Consider the following 25544-nt stretch of genomic DNA (forward strand, 5'->3'; position numbering starts at 1 on the left):
TATTAGTTTTAATACATTTGTCATTATTCTAGATTTTAGTGGATGTTTACAAAAACCAGATACGCAAACGTGTGAGAAGTGTATTAACCACACATTTTGTTTAAAAACCAATATTTTTTGTTTTTCGTCAGCCACTGTACTGCGGTGCAATAAACCTCTCGCGCCTCACTCCTCTCACCCGGGAGATGTTGGTCACACTTTGATATATGGAAGCTATAAGGCATACTCTATGTATACTTCTCTTCAATATTTTTGCTTAATACCAACATGCAGTGTTGCCTGAGTTAAATGATAAAATTCCGGTACAGGCAAAAATCACGTCGTCACGGGGGGGAGCATGTTGATGGGTTGGATGGTTAACAAACACCCGCCATTCAAAATAACATTTTGTATAAATACACCGCCTTTTAAAAAAAATGCAACACTTAGAAAACGTTTCTTTTTTAATGACTTATATGCACCCATCGAAGCACCATGTTCTCCGGAAAAGATGGTGGTAAACAACGCACGGTTTGGAATATTTTTCTTGTTTTTCTTGGTGAAGAAGTTAAAAATTTTATAATTTTTTTTGCAGTTAGGCTTCTCCCCACGAGATTAAGCCCCACCCATACCTGCCTCGACCTCAATAGTGAGGCAGTTTTTATTTGTTGTCAGACCAAGGGGCGGAGCGTAATTGCAAAATCCATATTTCTCTACAAAAATTTAGCACTTCAAACATGTTTTAAGTTTCTTGTTGTGAAAAGCTGACTACGTATATTAAGAGAAAAGGGCAAAATATTAGCCCCGTCCACCCGCCCTATCTCAATCTTGCTGATTTTTTTTATTCGTCGTAAGCCGGGGGGCGGAGCCTAATTGCAAAATGCTTATTTTTCTACTAGAAATTCCTACTTGAAACATATTCTTGCGTAATCGTGGTATTGTGAAGTCGACAATGGAGTGGTTAGTGAGGCAAACCACAATTGTAAATCTTTTCGACTGTACCTGCTCTCGTCCGTAATCCATTACAGAGGCGGATTCAGGAGAATTCGATACTCGTCCAAAATACTCGATTATAGATAATAAAACCTTAACTGTGATTGCAAAATGGTTGCTTTTTTTTTAATTACATGAAGGCCCGCTGTATAATATAGTTTAGATAAATGAGTGAGCTATTTTCTATTATAGATTTACAAAAAAATATAGGTAGTAGTATAGCAATTTTAATAATAAAATTTGAAAAGAAAATGTAGATAGGTACAAATACAGAATATAGCTGAAGCCGGATCTACACTGGGTGAGAAGAGATTGAGACACATTCTTGATTTATGATGCTAGGCTTGACCCGATAACCAGCCGCACTAAAGGAATTATAAGATCCCATTCTTAAGTTTAGTGGGGCCATGTAACCTTGTAGTATGTGACTGACCATACTTTTGGCGACTTTACTACATTACGTCCTTTGAGAACAACGTAAGCTTTTTAAAAGAAACAGTTATAAAATAAATAGCAATATTTCTGGCTTTTATTCAGACAAACTGTACATTTGCATTACATTTTGCAAAACTACATGACTACACCCCCAATAAGAGGTTTAGCACACCAACGAGAATAGTGTTGTACGAGTTTGAGTCCTCCACCACCTTTGTCAATGCATCTTATTAGGCGTACATTTAGGACACCATCCCAAACTTAAATATTGGCTCTTTGTTGTATTGGCTAGGATGCTTTTGCTAAATAGGACTGATTGACCCTTGCGGTAATAGCTTAAAATGCCCTTGGTTCGCAAACGAGAAAAGTCAAAATCATAAAATGACTATTTTCGTGATTTTTCTACTGTGGTCACTAATTTCATGTCCATGGTTATGATATTGGTGCATTTCTATTGTTGTTCTTTCATATTCTTCTGCTGCTGAAAAGCTATTTAAAATTAAACGTCGTGCGGTTCTAATTCTTTCTAATCTTCAATACCAAAAAGATTGCAAAGAATACTTTTCCAAATCAACATTGGTTCTTACTTTACCTTCTTGCTTTATTTTAGGCACTCTGATTTATGTAAAAATTCACTTGCATAATTATAAAACACGTGGAGAGATGCACTTTTGTTACTACCTAAGTACCTAACGTCTTTTTACCATCGAATTTCATAATAGACTAGCGTAGCCAGACGTAATGCTACATACTGGGGTCAAAAATTTTACAATAAACTGCCAATTCTCATGTAAAAACGCTTAATTTAAATTTATTTAAAAACATTATCGAAAAGATTCTGCTCACAAAAAGTGATTATTTAAGCATCTGTACTGTATATGTCTGTAAGAAATGACGTGTGCAAGAATCGAGAAAAGGTTCTAAACATTAAATTTATTCTAAGTTGATGTCATCAGTTTTTTAAAAGAGTGCATAGATATAAGACAAACAGACAGACAGACCAACGGAAAAGGAAACGCGTATTTTTTTTTATGTTTAGCAATCGAAAAACAAAAACTGAAATTTGGCACTGTCAAGATCGACATAACACGAAAGAAATTTTAGAAATTTAGCGAATGAAAGTCATAATATAGTAGAATAGAAGTTTTTAAAAGTACCTCAGTCACGATAGTATTTTTTACAACTGAAACAGAAAAATGTCGAAACTGTTATCTAAGAAATTCCGTTCGAGAAATTATAATAAGTGGTCACCCATCTTAACACGGAATGCAATCCAGAATGATAGTTCTTGTTTTTGCACAAATCCAAAAGTTTTTATAAATATGAAAAAAATATACACTGTTGCATGCGATCTTCGATGTAGAAAACTAGCTGTAAAACTTTCTGGGCATAAAATTAATTATTACTACAAAAGGTGAGGCAAGTTAGTCCAACGTTAGTAACACTTCTGTACAAGATCTTTTATACACAAACATAAGTTTTCATATACAACACATTATATATATAAAAAAAAATAAATAAATATATTGCTGCACATTATAAATTTAAGTACCTACTTAGTCGGAATGTACACTGTTGAAGATGTTACATTAGAACAAGTATTAATTTAATAATTGTTAATTGTCTTTAATATAACCATTTAAATTATCACGTGTTAGTTTTCTGAGATGTTCTGTGCACATAAAACCCACTTTCTTTGAGTTTTCGATAAAGAGAAATATACTTTCCAGCTGAAGTCGTTCGCGGCACTATAAACTTTTCACAAAAAACTGTTCTGTTGCTGGCGGCTTTGCTTAAATTTCCATAATTTAAAGTCATTAAAAATGTTAACACAAAAGTATAACAGTTATGTTTGTTTTCGCTGTATGATCTTGCGGACCAGCAATTTTGCCGACACACTTGAAGGAGAGTGTTATCCCAATGCTCCGTCCACGATCCTGGGGCTTGGTCTAAAAGTAAACACTGATCCCACTGATCATTACAATGTCTTCTTAAACCATGTTTGTCAAATTCTACGATAATTCCCGTCGACGTTGTAACACCTATGTGTAAATCCATTGAATTGTAATAATCACTAAAGCAAATGCATATAGGTAATTAGACCATGAAAATTTCAATGCCGACTCACTTTAAAAAGTCACCAGATGTTGGTTTTATAATCACGGCACAAGGATATTGGGATGCGCGAATAAATGGGTATGGAACTCTGAAAATGATTCAGAATTCATTAATAAAATATCTGCAAAGAGGGTTGAGAAAAATATTACGAAAACAAAATTACCTACCTAAAAGGCAATAGTGAAAAGTTAGTTTGGGCAAGGTCGGCATCACAAACAGGACATACTTCTGGCAAGAAAAAGCAAAATATTTTGGGGCCACAATGTTGAAAACATACAATGCCCGGATCCATTACTTTTGTTGTCTCATTTGCTATCACTGGTTCTGCAACAATAAATTCATATAATGGGACTGAAGATAAACGGAGTGTTTGTTTTATTATTTCGTAAGCGGAATACATAATAGCAATGCATAATTTGAACATTATGTTTGGTATTTTGTGCTTTCTTAATCTCTAAAACACGGCATCAATCGAATATGCAATAAAAATTTAATTAACTTTTTTTTGTTAGGACAAAAATATTAGTTTTAATATTCACACAGATAGTAATGGTATTTTTTAAAATTTATTAAGTCATAAAATATTGACATAAGCCATAAAATAAACCAGTTCAGACAATAAGCTTCATTTAAGAGCGTAATTTACGACTATAAGAATTATTACTACTCTTTTTGATGACGTCAAGCGAAAACGGAAACTATAAGTATATTAATATTTTGTGAGCTGTGAAACGTTGAGAAAACATGAAATTAAATATTGGTCAAGATTATTCATTTACTATATTTTCTTTCCACTGTAGCAAAGAATTCAAAGAATGAAAAATAGAGCTTCTAATTTATCCCACACCACAGCTTTTTTGTCTTTTTTTTTAATTTCTATGGCAAGTGTAAATGCATCCGCATTAGCTTAACAATACTGAAAGTGTCTCTATTAAAATTAACTTATCTTTCTTATATTACCGATTAAAATCGTAACTCGAGAGGGGTTTCATTTTGATGAAAATAGCCTTTATTTAATACCAGAAAATTTAGGATAAAGTGGCTAGACATAAGTGAAAAAGTCTGGAATATTCGGCAGTTAATGTTTAGGGTTATTTATTTAAGTTGTAAGTTGTCTAGGTATAATTACAAAAAGATAAACAATACAGAGCTCTTTTAAGTGTGCTTAAACAATTTTTCAAATTTTGATCTTTCCGTAGAGAAAAGGATATCGCAGTCACATTCACTGACTTCTAGCCGACGATAATGTAAACAATATTGTCACAATATTGTTGTAAATTTTTAGGTTTTTATGCTTATATAAAAAATAACGATCATCTTGTAGTTTGATTATCAAAAAGTCATGACCATATAAATAAATAGTATTTAAAATTTGTTTCTGTCTACATTTTTGCCACGAAAATTGGCTATCGAGGTGAACTTTTAAATCAAATTTCTTACATTTGTTAAATTCGTTATTCTTGCTAAATTAATTTTGCAAGTTTCAAAATAAAATAAGGAAAATAGAACAATTCTTATGAACAAAAAATGTTTATGACGTGATATCGTCGTCGTAGGGACGGATTAGACTCAAGCGCAAGTCTTTAAAAACTGTTAATCATAATACTTACTAGTAATTTTAACGTTTCGTTGTCAAAATTAAAAGTTGGTTGCAGACAGTAATTAAAACAACTACAGAAGAAAACTGAACTGTGTGATAATGGTGGGACAAAAGAGAAATTACTGTTCCTAAAATTTAAAAAATAACAGTATAATGAACTGAATAAGAACGAGAATGTTAAATTGTTTTATCATCTGTGAATGTAGCTCACTCTTTAATAAATTACCTCAATATAAATTAAATTTTGTGTAAAAGAATTCAAACCATACCGGAGATGGAGAAAGCTGAGCGAGAGCAACAGCACTTCGATGCACCATTTTGCATTGTAAATAAGCTGAGATAAGATTCGGTCCTGTTACAGATGTAGGAATGAAATGTTCTTTTCGAATTAAATTAAAAAAAAAAACGATTAAACCTTCTTCTGTACAACGAAATAATAAACAGATACCTATGCTTTGCATTCAAACAATGTGCTTTATAAACACTTTGTCTAATAAGACCGTCACTGGCTCGCAGCGCCAAGGAGTAATAATAACTAATGACAGTGAGTAATAAATAATGACAGAGCATTAACAAACTCCGGTATTATATGCACTTTTATCGTATTTAATGACCTCAATTGGTTGTAACTATTAATAATAATCCATTAGCATGCTTCGCATATGTTGCGGATTCTACACAATGAATATTGATTACATTGAGACCACTATTTTTGTATACTAATAAAATTTAAAAAAAAAAACCTAAAACTTGAAAAATTCGAACGTCTAGTTCGCAAAACCATAAATTACAGACTGCAAGCAGTGTTTTATCCCATAATAAATGTAACTGAGATGTCTATAAAGATCGCATGTATGCAATATACTCAGAACGTTATTATTGTATTCACTATAGTTTTATTCCAGTATGAATGAGTAGACAGTATAGTTTTGGAAATTTAATTGTACCCTATAAAATTTTATTGGCAATAACGAGATGGGCAGTAGTATAATAGCAAGACATATTTCGCGTGCCGGTAATCTCCAGGTGTTAGAGAACAGAATAATCCAGGTCCGGACAGGGACTCATGAACGGAAATGACCATTATTTTATGAGTACAACTACCTGCTAAATGTTCTCAGACAAATTCGAGTGAACTGGTGTGAGCCATAAATATTTCTTACCATTGGCACTACTGTCCGTCTCGTTATCGTCAATAAAATTGTATAGGATAGAATGAAATTTCCAAAACTATAATAACTGTATAAACAGACCTTAAACAACCCCGATTCAGAGACATTTCATGAGTATATTGCGTTTTCTTAGAAGCTTTCAATACAAACCCTACTATAAAAATAGTAATAATAAAATTGTACTTGATACAAAGTAACGCTCTAAATAGAATATTAACATATTGTTTGTAAATATTTGTAGGTCGCGATGTACTCGGCTTTCAACATCATGTAATTAATTTGTCTGAGTATTGTTTTAGCCGAGTGAATTATTTTTCTACACTAATAACACGGCTATGCAATCTTAAAATTGTACTAATATAAGCTTTGTGTTTAAACTACCAACACATATGATCGTGAAAAATTTTTAAATGCAATAGAATTCTAGAAGAAAAAACATGGAAAAGTAACTTTGCTTAAAATGATGTCTATATTTAGTAAAGTTCGGCGAAATATATAGGCGGCGGCTATCACTTATTTAACTACTCCTAAACTTGGTCTAATTTTTACAAGTTCGTCACAGTGGGGATTTTATGGGGATCCGCTGTTCAGTGCTTATGAAGTCGTAAACGCACAATATCTTTCCTTCAAAACTTTAATATCGAATTTATTTTGTTGTTAAGGGTCAGTCGAATTAAAGAACTACAGTTGCACAGTTTTTTGAGAAGCATACACTAAAATTATTTTCAACTATACAGTGTTCTATTTTTTTTTTATAGGACAGCCTATGTATTTTTACTTTCTTCAATTGTCCTCTTCTTAAGGTTTTCTAACGACAGCTTATTTTTGGAACTGCGATGCGACGTTGCTACATTATTCCGATTGCGTTGAATTTTTCAATTCAAGGGTTCAAGAACAAATTCGCATTAGGGTTTTTTTAACCCCTGTGTTACTGTAACCTCATTTGACAATGACATACACCTGTTAAAACTTTTATGACTTAAGCGGCTTAAGCCAAAGCACCCTTATAAGTCAAACTGGCTATTGTAAGCTTTGTGGATCCGAACCGCAAGATTATTACTGTCCATTGTTGGCATAATGTAGCTGTGAACTGAGTTAAGTAATACAATAGCCAGTTTGACTTATAAGGGTGGTTTGCCTTAAGCCGCTTAAGTAATAAAAGTTTTAACAGGTGTATGTCAAATGAGGTTACTTTACAATATTTTATAGAGACACAAACAAAGGTACGCGTTTTCTCATGATATTCATAAAATTGAGTTTTACCTTATAGTGTTTGAAAAAATATATATCATTTTCAAACCTTATTATTATTTCATCATATTCCGTTTTTTTCTCTTTCTTTCAATATATTGAGTGTGTCCATTAAAAACTGAAAAATTCTAAAATATACATATAACTATAGACTTTAGATTTAAACAATTCTTAACAAAGAAGAAAGAAAAAAATAAAAAATGCATATGAATATGGTGCAGTATTAAAATACAGGTTGTTCTATTTGAAAAAAATTTAAATATCGGTATTTAAAAATTGTTATATATTTTACACGTTTTATAAACATCTTGTATACTAAATTTTAATTTAATTGATACCACAACAAAGTGCGTAATCCTTGCAAAAAATGCAAGAAAAACGAAATAATGTGGTATACTGGACGCAAGCATTTAGTGCGTTTATGACTTCGCATCAATTTAACTCCCATTATAATTCAGTAGGTCCTCACAGCCGGATGTCGTAAGCCCGCTTACTGATAGTGATAACCTACCTGAAAAGACCTTTTCTGGTAAAAACACAGGGCAGTACTGTCTCAGCCGGCCCTGATACGTGACATGGTTTGCATTTGCTAAGTTTTATGAAGGGTCGGTACTTTAAACGTCAAAGCCATAAACGTACTAAATGTTTGCGTCTAGTATAACATCGCATCGAAATTTCAAAAATAAACCGCGGTTATAAAGAAGAATATGTACAAATTTATAAAATATCCTATAAAAAACTAGGTTTTTAGTGTATGCTACACAAAGAATCATACAACTTTTTTTTTTAACTTTTTTTGTGTATTTTAAAATTAATGAGAAATCGAGGACTGCACACGCTTGTATATAGGGTGAGTCATAAAGCGCCCCTTCGTCGATATTTCATTAATTATTGAAAACAAAAAAGTCGCGGCCTAAATTGTAGGGACCTTTAAAAATATTTTCGACTAGTATTTTGTTTTTGGGGCATAATACACAATTTAATTTTTGTTAAATAGATCATCCTCTATATGTTTACATATTCTCATTAGCCTCATTCTAGGCTTTACAACCAGTTTAATTTAAAAATTCTCAAGCGACTTTATGTTATTCCAATTTTCTTGAATTTTTTTAGCAATGCAAAGGTTAGTAAATAAAGTTGCTATAGACTTATTTTTTAAATTTATGTTACAATATTTTATGGGGAGATAAACAAAAGTACGCGCTTTTTTGTGGTGTAAATTAATTGAGTCTTAATGTACAGAGTGTTTTAAAACGTTACAATTTTTTTAAGAGACACCCTGACATATCGAAAGAAAGTGAACAAAAAATTGAGTAACATGTGTTAAAAAATACAGAGTGTCCTATTTGAAAAAACTGCAATATCGACATTTGAAAATGATAATGTTTTATATTTTTTAGAACACTCTGTATAGTACCATTTAATTTAATTGTGCGTATCTCTATCTACCTCTGCGTAAAATATTGTAACAAAGATTTTATCAGAATAACCTTCTTGTGTTTTTTTTGTATAAAGGAAAAAAATCTTCAAAAGCTTTTGCATAGAGCTTCCCTTGTCTCGGAAACCCAACAACCACTAATGCAAACTAAGACACATTTGTAGCAAAGATTTGTTCAATAATTTTTTGAAAAAATGTAATGAATCTTTGGTTTAAAAAAACGACATGACATTGCCCATCTTGCCCCATTTTTTTTTGTTTTTCACACAAATAATTGTAAGTAATAATAGTCACAATATGTCTATATTCCCAAATAATCAGTTTTGTTTTCTTCGGAATAAATTAAATAATAAAATTGCCAACAGATTACAAATGGAATGGGAGACTTGAAACATTTTTAGAAAAGCATTTATTAAGGTTCAGGAAAGATTTATAAAAATGTACTCACTCCTGTTATTTATGGATATGTTAGCCGGTATCTGCATAATTTAAAATAAATATTTTGGACAAACAGGACTGGACTATTGAATTGTCACTTAAAACAACCACAATTAAAATACGATGTTATTTAACTGTTTCAGAACCAGCGAAATCAATCCATGTTATTATAACCCCAAGGTAACGTAACATTGTTAAAATACTGGTTATCTAACAACAATAACTATTCAATAATAGCATTAGTCAAATAGTAGACGCTACACATTAGACATTACCTTGACAATATAAACAACAAGGTTTTTCCAACAATTTTGTTGTTCGGCATATTGTTAATCAACAATGGTTAACTTTACTTGATATAAAACACACTTTTGTGGAAGTACGAAGAAATCTAGTAGAGAACATCCTACCCACACTAGCAACGGTAAACAACTGACTCGAGAATACTGAATCATCGACACCGTTCCCCAAGACCGCAGTAGGCCGTGCGGTCATAAAACTTTTACCTTTGCGTACCTGTCGTTTCTTGACTCACCTGTGTTGTTTATACGTTACCACGGTAACCGTATGCGGTGTGGAAGTATATCGCCTTTCCGGCGCGCATACAAAATTTTTATATCCGGAAAAGTGTATCAGGTGGTGGTCAATTGTAACGGAATTGTTCGATTACTCCCTATGTAAGTAAAACGAGTTAATGCTTTTTCAAAAATGCGAGAAAATTTGTATTATTGAATTCTTCAAAATTCTGCGGTTTCTGTGTCAATCTGGCTAAAATAATCGATAGTTAGAGAACACCGTGTTAGTGTTGCTCCTGTGATAATAGCACAAGATTGATGTTTCTTTTAAGTATCTAGTTTTCATTTCGTTGGCTCGTTCATTGTTGAAATTTTAATGTGCTACATTTTTTAAAATTCTACATATGTATATTTTAAGTATGCATATATATTTATTTACATAAAATCACATCTGAAACACATAAGTTACAACATAAATATCGTCATATTAATAAATAATAACGATGTAATGAATAGTAGGTTCTACTTACATGTACAAAGAAGAAAACGCCCCAGTTAGAGCAACCACCGTATTTTTTTTACTTTCTAGCTATAATTTCTTCTTCCCCAACGATAGCTGACGAAAGTACTTTAATAAGGTCATCTTGACAATTCTTTTCTTGGCGTTTTTATCTTATAAAATATGAAAACGTCGTTTTCCTGTTGCTGTTTCAGTGTCGTTTACTTACACAAGAATATTCTTGCCTCTGAAATATAATAATGAAATAAATTAATTAAATAAGCATGCTATGCGTATATTCCCAGTGAGCTTTTTCATGACAAAATTTTATAGCAAAGATATGTACAGGGTGACTGCATAGAGTGTTTGGTTTTTGAGACATAACACACAACTTAGTTTTTTTTTTACATAGAACACCTAATATATATTTTCATATTTACATTCTCATTAGTCTCTTCATAAGCTTTATAACCATTGTTTATTTTTGAAATTCCTATGCGACGTTGCTAGCTTATTCCAACTTCTTGAAAAAAATAGCAAAATGTTAATTTTAAGATCTGTGTCACAATATTTTAAGAAAAGATAAACATAAAAAATATAGAAAATACTTACCAAAAAAGAAAGAGAATAACCAAAATTGAAGAAGTTTCAGTAATAAAATACAGGGTGTTTTATTTGAAAAAATTGAAATACCGATGTTTGAAAATGGTAATAATCTAATAATTTATTTTATTTATACCCCCACAGAGTGCGTATCTTTATTTATCTCTCCACAAAATATTGTCATATAAATTCTAAAAATAACAATAGACTAAAGTATATGTAAGTATAATTTGTAGGTAGTAGGTATAATTATAAGTGAATGTAAACGAAGGGTTAGACAGGATTTAGCCATGAAAATATTGAGATAACGTCATAGTTTTTAGAGGGGATGAACAGATATATTTTAATTAACGATTTACAATGTATACGATAAAACGTGCAAGATTTTGGAGCATTCGATTTTACAATTTCTAAGCTGCGTTGTAAAATGTTATACAATTTTGATTGTTTTTCAAAAATCTGGATGTCTAAGGTAAAAAATTAGGGCGGATTCATAAACTACAAGTATAAAACAGTGAGTTATTTTGTAAAATTATCAAATAGCATTTACTATGTAAAATTTTAAAATGACGTCATTAAATTGCTGATGGGGATGATCAGTTAAATTTTGATTAGCGTTTGATTATATAGGAGTCATGAAACGTCAAGACAAAATTAATTTAGGCGTTCGCCGGATGGAATAGATTACAATACTTCGCTACCTTACGCTTGGGAAGTAAAAAAAATACGACGGAAAATATAGTGCGGTTATGGCTTAATTGCTATTCAACTTGGGGTAAATTTTACGAATTTTTCAAAATTTGTAATGTAAATCTGATTGAAAATGTTTATCCCGATATTTTAGCTATAGTTATAAAATATACCCTTATTTTTCACTTAATACATAAGGTTATCTTATCAAATAAAAGGTTATACTGTCAAATTTTATAGTGTATATAGATAATCAATTAAAAATGTTTTAAAATTTTGGCCATTTTTGTGAACATGCAATATTATTTAAATTTTATTTATTCATCCTCTCCATAAACTTGATGCCGTTATCAAAAAAGATACTCCTATCAAATAAACTTTTATTAAAAATATGACTCGCAAGAAAATATTACTTTTGCTTTATAAATAAGTATAGTCTTATTTTTCACACGATGTACACAAAATGAATGTATAAATCGATTGATTTTATTGATGACTTCAAGGATGTTTCGTATTTTCATTTCCTTGAAATTCTGGCAACATAGAAACAATATAATTGGGTTACGGTAAACATTGCAACATTTAATTTTTATACCTACGAAAAAGTCGATATATTTGATAAGTTGTTGAAACTTACCTAGTTAACCTTATTTGAAATCTATAGTCTCAAGCGCCGCTGCAATTGAAATTCCAGTCAGTCTATCTTTTTCTTTAATGGTCCCAGTTAAATATGTGTCAAAATACGATATATCGGACACATTTTTTTATAATAAAGAGTTTTATTAATAAAAAAAATACATAGTGATGACGTAATTTTATTTATAAACAACAACTTAGTATTGGGTATATGATACCGAATGGACTTCCATTATTCAAAATTATTTTTGAATATCATGTCTTTGTTCTGTCGAAACAACTTTCGACCAATTTTTTGATGTAAATATGATATGATTTTGACATATGTACTTATATCTCAAAAAATAATTAAAATGTCGGGAAACCACTCATATGTTAAATATTGATTTACCAACATGTTTCAACATATGGTTAAAAATAAATATAATGTTAATTTTAATTTAAATTGATGATTCAGTCACTTCTGAATCCATAACGTTAACAAAAAGCAAATTTTGGTTAAAATTCGCACAAGTGTAGGTACAATTTTTTAACAAGAAGCTAAGTTTTCCTGGAGGGAATTGTTGTGATAAATTAGATATATATTTCTATAAATGTTAAAAAATAACTTAAAATCATGTCAACAAATCTAAACAATATAAACTAACTTAATACATACATACATTATACACAAAATCTTTTTTTTATTGTCCGTTATTAGTTATTAATGTGACTTAAAAACTTTATAGAGTATTCTGTGCAAAGAAGGAGAGAAAGTAGGGATATAGGCGCGTATACGGAAGACATATTATTTGTAACGGAAGTGAATGGAATGAAAATTGAGCTAAGATGTATGAAGAAATATTTATTATTGATTTGCGAAAAAGGAATTGGTAGCAAATGTAAAACATCGAAATAGGTGTTCAGCTAATTAATAAAAACAGCGAAAACTCTCAGAAATGGGGTATTTTTAACAAATAACAAAAATTTCTTGTAATTTCGTTTCTTTATATTTTTTTATTTGCTACACTTTATAAACAAGCATTTTGTTAATTTTCTGCAATTTCTTTATGTGTAACATTCTTTCGTCAAATGTGGACTTTGTGAGTGTTCGCTGGGTTATGTGATTTTAATTTTCAATGCCTTTTTCAAAAAATATTAAAAAATAAACGGAGGAACATTTACATTTGGCCCATTCAAAATGTCTTCGATTTTGCAATAAAAATGTACACGGACTTTAGTTTAAAGCAGACTTATAAGTAAAATACATAATATAAAATAATAACTTTAGATTAACAAATCTCATTCGAATTAGAAGCGATTACGTACTCGTCTTCGTATTTAATTAAGTTTGAAATATTTTAGGAAAATGTATTATCGCACAAACTCCAAGATGATATCGGTATAACTGCGAAAAATTGAGACTTGTCGATTTGGACACAAATTTTTAATTACTTGGGAGAGAACAATAAACTGTATCAAAGCCTCATAACTTTCCCGAAGAGAAACTTCCTTCCATTGTCTTTAGGTGATGTTAAATTAAGATCTAAGTACTTTTATGGGTCGTACCTGCGGATGTCCGACCTAAAACCTCCATACCAAATTGAAACATGCGAAGTGTTTGTAGACCATTGTTATATGAAAAAATAATATAAACTCGTAACTCGCAATGGTGTCATCGCAGGCAAACATGTTTATTTAAGTTTACTAATTAATAAATACTGTCTTGAAACATGGAACTAAATTTGTAAATATTACAAAACTAAAATTTATTCGGTTACTCTTCCGAAAATGTTGATGACATTATTATAAAAACTAGATATTATTAAATATTTTTTTATTGAAAAGTACACCTGTAATGTAATATTTATTGTGCTTTAGATGTGAGGTAAACATTTTTTTTTTTTTTTTAAATCAGTATGTGTCAACATTGGTCCGCAAATTATATTTGAGTTTTAGTTTTTTTTTTAAATATTAATACTCCTGTTAGTCTTACATAGTCTCTAGTAACCTAGTTAGTTTTAAAATAACATTTTGAGGTAACAGATATGTATTTAGTATTTCAGCTAATAATGCGTTATGCTGTCGTTCGGTAGCGACGGGAGAAGCCTGTTCCTGTTCTTATCCCTGATATTTATGTTGACGGCAGAAGTCTGGAGTGGTATTGCTTGCCTCAGTAACCCCTGTATACATGGAGTTTGCTTAGACGATTTAAATTCAACTTATTTTTGTTACTGCGTCGATGGATATACTGGCATTCAGTGTCAGACTAACTGGAATGAATGTTGGTCTTCACCTTGTCAAAATGGAGGAATTTGCATTGACGGGGTTGCTTCCTTTAACTGTTCCTGTCCTCCTGGATTTGTAGGTAAGTATAAGAAAGGTGATGTTTACATTCGTTTTTTTTCTTAAATGAACGTGCCTCATGTAATGATGCATTACTAGTATTGGGTACTTCATTTTTTGTGATTGTGTAACAGAAAGGATCTCAACTAAGTACTATAAGAACAATATCAACCACTAGGTGAAGCAAAAAGATCCAATAAAGCTATTTAATTTTTCCTTTCCCAATGTTGTGCTTACTTATACCACAAAATAACAAACTAGCTCTCCTGAATATTAACAGAACTGAGAAAATAAAATACGGAAGTTAGGGAGTGAAACCAAATTCCGTTAGTGAAATTTCGAGATAGGTACAATGTACGAACACCATACGTTGTTTCTTTTCACAAATATCGCTACATTTTTTTAAAGAGGGAAAGTTCAGTGCAGATTAACCTATTGAAATTAACTTCACTTTGAAACCATCTATTTGCATTAGCATTTACATTCATATAGTTTTTCGTTTATTGATAATAATTTTAAGGTTTCTTAAATGGATAAAAACTTTTTGATGTTGAAATCTAAAGTAAAGTCTGTAAATGAAATTACTAAAATAAATACTCTTGCGATGAATATTTATCGTTTTAGATTATTATCTTACAGGTTTTTGAACGTATCTAAGTGTAATATTTTGACGCTATTTTACTAGGTACCTACTTTCCGCAAATTAAAATATTGTGAACTATTATGCATTAGCCTTAATTTAAATGCGTATCCTAATTTTGATAAATTGCCTTAATTATGTATATTATGTTCTGATTACTTACTTTACGTATTATTTAGATCTAAAAATGAATATTAATAACTTTATAATGAACACTTTTAAAAATAATAGATCTTACTCTTCATTATCTTTATCGTCCTGGATATAAATTTCAGTAATTTGCGCAGAATTGGATTTTTTGGAGTATTCTAATAACTGGTAATGTGTGTCTGTATGTGCTACGGCAGGATTGGGTATACCTAATATGTATAATACCGAGAGAGCAATAAAAAATACGATCAGACAGTCATGGATTTTTGAAAATTTGTTTTGATAGTTAGTTGCATTTTCAACCCAAACTTTTAAACTGACGGTAATAATGTAACGAAAATTCTATCAAAGACATTTGAAAACTTGTATGCAAATGACGTTTCTTTGTCTGCAACATTATGATACTTTTTTAAATATCACGTAATACATCTAAAATACATGCACAGGTGCCTCAAAAAATTGTTGAACGAAACGACCAATGTTATTGATTAATTTAGAAACTCTTTATCTTATTTTATTTAGTGTTATTTTTAATGTTGTATTATATTATTGGATATTTAAAAATTAGTAGAAGTATATTTGTTCTTACAAAAAAAAAACATGATGCCACCTCATAACTTTGTTGTCTAATTATCACTTGAAACTTAAACACATATTACTTCTTTGTATATGCAGTAATTTCAATCACAAAGTGCTTATGTTAAATTCATAAATGGTAGTATACATTTGGAGATAATGAAGTCTAATTTCTTGAAAAAGTGAAATACCGTACTGAAATTTTAACTAAATTCTTGTGCAACTTTGGGAGTCATTCGAAAAATTTTGTCAGCCTTTGAACCTGGTATCGGGAGTTCTTTGGAGATTTATCGAGCATTTTTGGACGACTTTCAAAGAGGTACAAGGAAGTTTTATTTTTCCCAGGATGTTTAATAGTAGGTTATTCATTGTTAAGAAGTTTAAGTTTTCCAAAAATTTTAATGCGGTTGCTCACTGTCTCTGATTAGAACTCTTCACGTATCTAAAGATTTATTTATTAAATTATTCGTTCTGCTTGACTTTATTCAGACGAAAATTTAGTTCGATGTTAATAAATAAAAAAAAATCTCAAAAAGCAAAGATAAAAAGTGGAAAACGAAAGAATATTAGAGGTTTTATTCTTTTGAGGGGGGAGGGAACTGATGTTATACTACACACAGAGGTCTTTTAGTCGATTGTGTGCTACACCTTATGTTGTGTCCAGTCCTCTGCTAGAAGCCCAAGGTACAATTTATAGGCGCATCTCGAATATAATATGATTCCAGAATTGAAAATCCATGTGTCAGCAAGTGCCGTTCAGGAATATAGAATTTGCTCATTCAGCATGTGCTATGGGAAGCCCCACTACAATTCTGAATTTGGAGATATATTTTATAGAGCCTCAGAAGCTCTTGGCTAGGTTTCTTATCAGGCTCTTCTACGACTGACGCAGGTTTGAGGTCCGCCATTCTTGATGATGAGTAGAGTCCGGATTTTATGTAGAACTTTTTTGGTTTTGTCGTTGATTAAAGATAATCCAGAACTAATTTATAGTGACGAAACAATTTTGTACAAAGCATGCGGTAAGATAATAAATTCCAAAGTTAATTAACAATCTATAAATTAAAACTTTTTTGCATCAAATTTATTAAAAAAAATATGTTTTTGCATTTTAATAAAAGAAGACACTTTTTTCATAACTTATAATACTTTTTTTCCACTAAAAATCGCAATGAGTGCATATTTTGTAAAAGTGTATGGATATTTCAGCTCTTTTGGGTCGATATATACGTATGAGCATATTTCAGAAAAATTGTGTGCATATAAATCCGGACTCTAATGATGACCTAATTTCGTGCATTCTTTGAGTGTTTCCTTTTGGGTGTTTTTAGAAATTGGTAGAGCCGACTTCGTACCTTAGAGTCGTGTCTTGCCAGAGGCTTGGCCTTTTCATTTCCTTTATGGCCCATGTGTCCACAATTTTTTCGTTATGCTTCGTGAACTTCTGTATTCGATTGTGATATTCCTAGACATGCTTCTGTAATGTACTAGCTTAAAAAAAGAGATAGAGAATGAGAGTTGACAGAATATATAAGTTAGAAAAATGAGCTCGTGTAATTTGAGAAACTAACAATATTACCTACCCCAAACAAGACATCACATTTTGGCGACGAGTATTAAAAGAACTCAGAAGAAGACCAACGAAGCGAAAAACAACGAACACTCAGAACATCAAAACAGACAACAGGAGAAAAACATAACCTCAACACAACACGTGGTTCGCAACAAACGAATCGAGAAAAAGATAACAGAACATGGACACACACTCAACACCAGTACCTCCATTTCATATAGCAGAAGACCCCAATAACGTTGGCTCAAGGTGGGAAAAGTGGATCAACCGTTTTGACAACTATCTCATAGCAGCAGGCATCGATAATGAAGACCGAAAGAAAGCCATGCTTCTCCACTACGCAGGCGAAGAAGTTCATGATTTATATTTGTCACTTCCTGAACTACCAGCAAACACAGCACAGCCCAATGAATCACCTTATTTAACAGCTAAACGAAAGCTCAAACAATATTTCACCCCTAGAGTCAACAAAGAATTTGAAATGTTTAATTTTAGGCAAGCCAGACAGAGCGAGAATGAAACAATTGATCAGTTTTACGCAAAGTTACTGAAACTATCCAAGACTTGCACGTTTGAGAACCCAAATGAAGAAATCAAACTTCAAATCATCATGAACACGAAGTACACAGAACTACGTAGATATGGACTCACTGAACAACCCAATCTCGATGATCTATTGAGCAGAGCACGTACAATTGAGTGCACAGCTAATCAACTGAAGGTCATTGAAGACAAGATTGTCATGAACACAAGCACAGAAGAATGTAGCTACCTAAACAAACAAACGCAACACAGAACCGCACCAGCCAACAGTGGTACGAGCAAGAACAATTGCAAAAATTGTGGAGGCAAATGGCATCCAAATGGGAGGAGAGCTTGTCCTGCTCTAAATGTAATTTGTCGAAGTTGTGGCAAGAAGGGACACTACGCCCGAGTCTGCATGTCCACTACATCAACACAACAGCAACAAGCACAATCACGAGCAAACCCCCAACACAACAACCATGGCACAAATACTAGCATAAACAAGAAACATAATGGAGAGAGGAAGAACAGAGCACAAATTCGCTTTAATGAGCTTAATATGGAGCCAGAGTCAACTAATTCTGAGACATCTTTCAAAACAACAATTCGTCCAAACGACAGAACAGCCATGAAATGCCCTCAGGTACATGTTAAGTTGAATGGGAAAGTAATCAATTTCATTGTAGATACTGGTTCATCTGTTAATCTGATAAGCTCAAACACATTTAAAGAATTTCATCAGCAGTCGCTACAACCAGATTCCTCATCGATTCTCCCGTACAACTGTCAACAACAGTTAGAAGTAGTTGGAAAATTCAAAGGTTTGTTCCATTATAACAACCACCAAACGCGAGCAGATGTATTTGTGATAAAAGGCAACAGTGAATCATTATTGAGCTATGATACAGCAAACAAATTGCAGCTGATACAACTATCTATGATGATATATCAACCTATGGACATGAACTATATCAAAAACAAGCATCCTAATTTATGTAATGGCATAGGTTGTCTCAAGAACAAAACTGTCAAGCTACATATTGATGAGTCAATTCCTCCAGTAGCAAATAAACACAGGAGAATTCCAATAAATCTTCGTGGAGCAGTTGAACAAGAGATAACAAGACTGATGAAACAAAACATCATTGAAAAAGCAACAGGACCAACTCCCTGGGTTTCACCAATAGTTGTAGTTCCCAAACATCACGATCCTAACTCTATCAGAATTTGTGTAGACATGAGAGAGGCTAACAAAGCCATACTTAGAGAAAGGCATCCAACACCAACTATTGAAGAAATATTTGCCCAGTTAAATGGCGCAACAGTCTTCTCAAAGGTTGATTTGAAAGATGGCTACCACCAACTAACATTAGAAGAATCTTCACGGTATATAACAGTTTTCTCAACACATATTGGTTTGTATCAATATAAACGACTGAGTTTTGGGATAAATTCCGCTGCAGAGATTTTTCAAAACACAATAAGACAACTGTTAAACCAAATAGATGGTGTGTTAAACATCAGCGATGATATACTAATCTTTGGAACAACTCAACAAGACCATGATAAGACTCTCAAGCAAGTAATAGAACGTTTGGATAACCATAATTTGACAATCAACACAAAGAAATGCATTTTTAACACAAACAAAATCGATTTCTTTGGATATGTATTCTCTAGCAAAGGCATTTACCCTGATCCAGACAAAGTCAAGTCTGTCTCTAACCTAGAACCGCCCAGAAACGTACATGAACTAAGAAGCTTCCTAGGAACGTTAAATTATGTTGGAAAGTTCCTACCTCACTTAGCAACAAATACTGCAATATTACGTGAGCTGATTACAAAAGATGCTCAATGGGACTGGACTGAAAAGCATCACAGCGCTTTTAATGATCTTAAGAAACAACTAGAATCAGCACGAAACCTCGCCTATTTTGACCAACAGAAAAAGACGCACCTCTATGTAGACGCTGGTCCCATAGGACTTGGAGCGATCCTTTCGCAAGAACTTAACAACAAAACAGAAGTTATTTCATACGCTAGCAGAACATTAACTTTGACCGAACAGAAATACAGTCAAATAGAGAAAGAAACCTTAGCAGCAACATGGGCCATACATCACTTCAGAATATACCTGTTAGGAGGTCACTTTGTGTTACACACAGACCACAAACCCTTGGTCTCAATCCTACAGAACCCTCGATCAGCTCCAAACGCACGCATTGAACGACTTTGTTTGAAACTTCAGCCTTATAAATTTACAGTTCAATACCAAAGAGGCATAACAAATCCGTCTGATTATTTATCTCGTCATCCAACACACAGCCCACCAGAAGCATATGATAAAAGTGAAGAATACGTAGCTTTTGTAACCAATCATTCACTACCAAACACAATTTCACTTGAAGAAATCGAAAATGCAATGAAAGATGATTTTCAGTTGCAGCTACTGAAAAAGGCCTTGTTAGAAGATGATTCCTTGTTTTGGAAGAAACGAGAACTGCAAACATTCAAGCAAATCAAACAAGAGCTCACTGTATATGGTAATATTATTCTCAAAGGCAGTCAAATCGTAATTCCCAGCAAACTGCAGAAAAACATTATCAGATTGGCACATAAAGGTCATCAAGGTCTCGTTAAAACCAAACAACTGGTAAGAACTAAGGTATGGTTTCCCAACATCAACAAAATGGTAGAAGAAGTAGTGAAGTCATGCACAGCATGTCAAGCAGTGACACCCTACAACCAGCGAAATCCGATTCAAACATACCCGACATCCACTTACCCGCTTGAATGTCTAGATGTAGATTACGCCGGACCATTTCCAGATGGAAAATATTATTTCATAATGGTAGATGATTTCTCAAAGTTCCCATTCGTCAAAAAAGTACCATCGACCAATTTCAAACAGCTGAAGCCCGTACTTGACGAGACATTTGCACTATTTGGCCTACCAAAAGAACTTAAATCCGATAATGGACCACCCTTTAATGGATACGAGTTGAAAGAATATCTTTCAAGCCTTAACATCAAGCATCATTTGATAACACCACGTTGGCCAGAAGCAAATGGCAGAACTGAGAGATTCGTGAAAACGTTCAAGAAAGCCCTCTTGTGCGCAACAATCAACAGCAATAATCCAGACGCAGAAATTCAAGAATTTTTAATCAATTACCGAAGCACCCCTCATTCAACAACAAACTGCCCACCATATCAAATTATGTTCAACAGAGAAATCAACAACTTCTTACCCACTCTCAAAAACAAGACGTTTCATGAATACAATCCCCAAACGGACATCGACAACAGAAGAAAACAAAACGAACGCGCCAATCGTAAAAGAAGGACATTTGAACATCGCTTACAACTTGGACAAAAAGTTCTTTGCAAACAACAAAAGAAGAATTCGCTGACTCCACTCTTTGATCCAGATCCATACACGATCACTAGAATCACCGGTTCTCAAATTGAAGCTCGACGAAGAGAAAAGGTGATTGTCAGAAATTCATCATTCTTCAAGCCACACCACTCAGCACAGAGTCCAACGCCAGAGTATCACCCCTCAACAAGTCTGGCACCCAGTCGATCTTCCCAATCTGAACAAACGCGAGCACCGTTCCCCACAACACCTCCAAGGTCGACAGCTCCAGCCACGACACCCCTTAGACAAGACAACACGGAGGACAAAGTAAACAGTCCCCCAAATCAACGAGTCGAGACGCCCACTGGACGACGCCCCCAGCGAAACAGAAAACCACCGTCGAAGCTCCGGGACTATCTTGTAGAACTCTAATGGCATGTGCGTCATATGAGTTATTGAGTTTAACTTTATTTTGTATTTGGTATGTGTTCTTTAATTTTCAGTAAGGGAGGAAATGTAATGTACTAGCTTAAAAAAAGAGATAGAGAATGAGAGTTGACAGAATATATAAGTTAGAAAAATGAGCTCGTGTAATTTGAGAAACTAACAATATTACCTACCCCAAACAAGACATCACAGCTTCAATATGTGTCTGCTCCATTGCAGTGAAGCTTGGCAGTCTGTGAAATGGGGATTCGCCTTCCAGAGAGAATCCTCTGCACACATTCTGTTACACATTCAATCAAAGTAAAAATTGCTACATAAAAGTCACTGGTATGCTTACCCATTGGTACAATTGAGACATTAGGATTTGCTTCATTTGAGCCTGATCGCTTACTGGAGACCGAACCGTCCGCCTAGCAGGTGATTCAGCCCCCTTCACTCATATTTCTTCTACTCTTCTCGTGGAGATATCAGTACTTCGTATGACAAATTTCTTACTGCAAAGGGAATTTTGCTAACATTCTTCATCATGAAGATGGAGTCAGTTTCCGGCAATGGTCTCATGGTCTGTTCTTGTTGTCATGTTGTTCCATTGACCAGAGCCAGCGCATTCTCAGGAATCCCGACTTAGCCGAAGGTGAAGAGGAGGTAGCCCGACCAGAATTTCCATGGCAGGTGTTTGTGTGGTTCTCATTGCTCCCGTTATCATCAAGCAGGAAAGACATTGTTTTCGGGTCAAAAGGGTGTTAGCTCAGACCTTCATCGCCGAGCCGCATCAAATAACAGCACCATAAAGGATCATCAAAGTGTAGTCTTAATTTTCTTCATCTGATTTGTTACGTGGGTCCTTCAGGAAAGCTTATGGTCCAGACAAATGCCTACGCATTTGACTTCCTTGTGTTCACGCAGTATTTTTCTAAAAAATGTAGGGTTCACATAGTGGTCCCAATGCCTCCTTGTAAACATGGCATGGCTAGTTTTCTCAATGAGTGCGAGTTCCCTCACACAAGCGGGGATACAACTCCTGCAGATAACCGTATATAGCCAGTATCCGTTGTAAATCTAGACTCACATTGATCGCGGATCCGCCTGACAAGTATCGGATCCCTGCCGCGCTTGATCAAAGATATATTCAAATGTTGCATTGTCAAGCGCCCCCGCTATATTCAGAAATGTTCCACATTAGACGACGTTAGAATGATGGGTCTAAAACTCTTAGACTTAGCATACGTACTAAGCCCAGTTTTAGGATAAAAACAGCTATTAAATACTTCCCTCCACCTACTAGGTATGTAGCCTAGAATGATCCAAGCCTTGAAAAGTTGCAACAGTGGTTTAGTAAAAGATTCTAGTCAATTTTGTAACTGGTCTGGAAAAATCTCATTCATGCCCGCTGATTTAAATGGGACAAAAGAGTTAATTGCTCATTTCAACTTCTCTGCTGACGACTTGAGACGTAAATTGCTATGTTTTCCGAGAAGCGGTATGAGTTGGTGCTTCCTACACCTCCTGTTACACTTTAGTGAGTTCAGGATAGAGGATATGCCTCAAAGTATCTTTTTAGGACACTGAAATTTCCCGAAGACATACGCAGCGATCCTAGCGTACGGGTCTTTAGTGCGGACCTTCTGAAGTCTTGCTGCTTGTGGAAGCTGTCTATTTTTCTACGTTGAATTGTAGATTTCAATACCTTTTGAGCCCTCTTTAGAGAGAGCTCTTAAGAATTGTGTCAGTTGTTAAGTTGGGCTCTATTCCAGAGTTTCCTTGCAGTCTGCCTCAACCTACTGAAGTTCCGCCATGGGACACAGTCGATCCTTTTACATATCGGACTCTATTTGGCAACTTCAACATCTTTTTCGCGAGAGCGTCTTTAAAGGAGTCTCGGTTTGTCACTCTTGGATCTCCATGCTCTTGTTCCGACTCTCCGTTCTTTTGAATTTTAAATCGGATGTATCGATGAACCGATAAACTCAGCTCTATCGATACATGCTAATCTTTGATTTCATGAGTCAATCCTATTGAGCACAGGATGATGTCAATAACCTTTACGTTAGTAACGAAAATAGGTTCGTTTCCACGGTTCAGAATTACCAAACGAGTTGTAACAAGGTAATTCAGAAAGCCTCCCCTGTGGAATTGACATCTGAACTCTCCCACACGGTGTGGTGTGAATACGCATCGCACACTACGACCCAAGGCTATCCCTTTGTCTTACCAAAATCTATTACCGCCATCAACTCAGTTGAGGGTGACAGCAAAGATGAGTTATAAAGCATATAGCCCAACTATATCAGTGTTCTCGGTGTTCCATCGCATAACATCCCTAGGCAAAAGTTTTCAAAAGAAGGAATCCTTATTCACTAGGCTAGTGACTATCATTTTTTGCATTTCCGTCTTCCTATCTACCCAGCGGCCTTAGAGTCGCAGGGTTGAAGATGTAGAGAACCCTGCTTCTTGCGCTCAGGGCTGCTATCGATGTTTCCCATTTTCCAACGAGCCGAGTTGCGTTAAGTCCGACACATTCTGTTCCACTGATGACTCAAATAGGGATCCCTAGGCCAGGATGCTGGTCTTCTATAAGAGCCTCAGAGTTATTGTGGTTCCTGGACAAGTATCAAGGCTTTTCTTGGTAGTGGAAGTTCCGCGTTTGGTGCATATCGTAGGGTAAGACTGTCCAAGTGTCATAGGGTCCTCGTTGGCGTTTTTTTTTCGTAATTACAAGTTGTTGAACATCTAGGCCTCAGGTAGCTGTGTATTTTGTGTGTCTGTAAACCCGATTTTAGACTTTAGAAAAAATATTTTTGTCAGAAAACTTTTTTTGAAAAAAAAAAGAAAGAGAAAACCATCCATAAAATATGAAACCAATGCAATTGCTAGAATATTCGTACAGTCTGGAAAAAAATTAAATTAACTCTAGTTCGTTTAACAACAAAGTACTTTATGAAATTATTTAGGTGAACTGTGTGAAGAAGATTTTAATGAATGTGAAAGCAATCCGTGCCTCAATAATGGGACTTGCTTGGATGCAGCAAATGGATATGTTTGTAACTGCTTGCCTGGATATTCAGGAGTTCATTGTGAACTCGATGTTGCGGTTTGTAACGCTACCAACGAAACAAGATGCGCTAATGGAGGAATTTGTGTTGAAGGTCCCGGAGATACATTTTCTTGCAATTGCCAACCAGGTACTGTATTTATTTATTGTTTTTAAACTTCTTGGATTAGAACATGAACACTTTTAGGCTGGGAAAGCATATTGTGTGAGACTGAAGTCGACGAATGTATGTCTGCACCTTGTAAAAATGGAGGAATTTGTCTTGACCTGATGGCCGACTACTCATGCGCTTGTTTGTTTGGTAAGGGTTTTTTTAAATTTTTACTAGTTACTTTAGAATAGTGTTCTTTTTTAGGTTTTGCAGGAAGAAACTGCGAAGAAAATGTTGAAATATGTGATGTGAATCCTTGTGTGAATGGTGCCTTGTGCCTTATGGAAGACCAACATCCTATATGTTATTGTGTTCCCGATTTTCATGGAGATTTGTGCCAGTTTCAATATGATGAGTGTCAGTTGGGTCCCAAGTAA

General features: G+C 33.9%; 2 protein-coding genes across 5 annotated transcripts in view; one reads left to right on the forward strand and one right to left on the reverse strand.

The window, feature by feature from the left end:
• The window catches only part of LOC135122547 (protein eyes shut), an 89198-nt gene that overhangs the window by 46104 nt on the left and 17550 nt on the right, over positions 1-25544 (forward strand). The window contains exons 1-5 of one of the 2 annotated variants that reach the window (XM_064046793.1): positions 9998-10101; positions 14405-14714; positions 24916-25146; positions 25204-25317; positions 25372-25540. In XM_064046793.1, the coding sequence (XP_063902863.1) occupies positions 14426-14714; positions 24916-25146; positions 25204-25317; positions 25372-25540 (803 nt within the window). In that variant the 5' untranslated portion in view covers positions 9998-10101; positions 14405-14425. Of the gene's footprint in view, positions 1-9997; positions 10102-14404; positions 14715-24915; positions 25147-25203; positions 25318-25371; positions 25541-25544 lie in introns of those variants that run through there. The other variant, XM_064046792.1, reaches the window with a different exon arrangement.
• On the reverse strand, positions 1484-10555 carry LOC135122553 (MKRN2 opposite strand protein). Of its 3 annotated transcripts, none has more exons than XM_064046808.1 (4): positions 10470-10555; positions 3693-3849; positions 3536-3613; positions 1484-3481 (listed from the first exon to the last, which is right to left on the reverse strand). In XM_064046808.1, exons 2-4 carry the CDS (start codon positions 3815-3817, stop codon positions 3055-3057), a joined length of 630 nt encoding a protein of 209 aa, XP_063902878.1. In that variant the 5' UTR covers positions 3818-3849; positions 10470-10555; the 3' UTR covers positions 1484-3054. The 3 variants fall into 3 exon arrangements, with proteins under 3 accessions (XP_063902878.1, XP_063902876.1, XP_063902877.1); XM_064046806.1 differs by lacking the exon at positions 10470-10555 and adding an exon at positions 9700-9848; XM_064046807.1 differs by lacking the exon at positions 10470-10555 and adding an exon at positions 9794-9838.

This window comes from Zophobas morio, unplaced genomic scaffold (genome assembly GCF_036711695.1).
Source record: "Zophobas morio isolate AGI-343-1 ecotype UQ-CSIRO unplaced genomic scaffold, CSIRO_AGI_Zmor_V1 ptg000005l, whole genome shotgun sequence".
Taxonomy (NCBI): Eukaryota; Metazoa; Arthropoda; class Insecta; order Coleoptera; family Tenebrionidae; genus Zophobas; species Zophobas morio.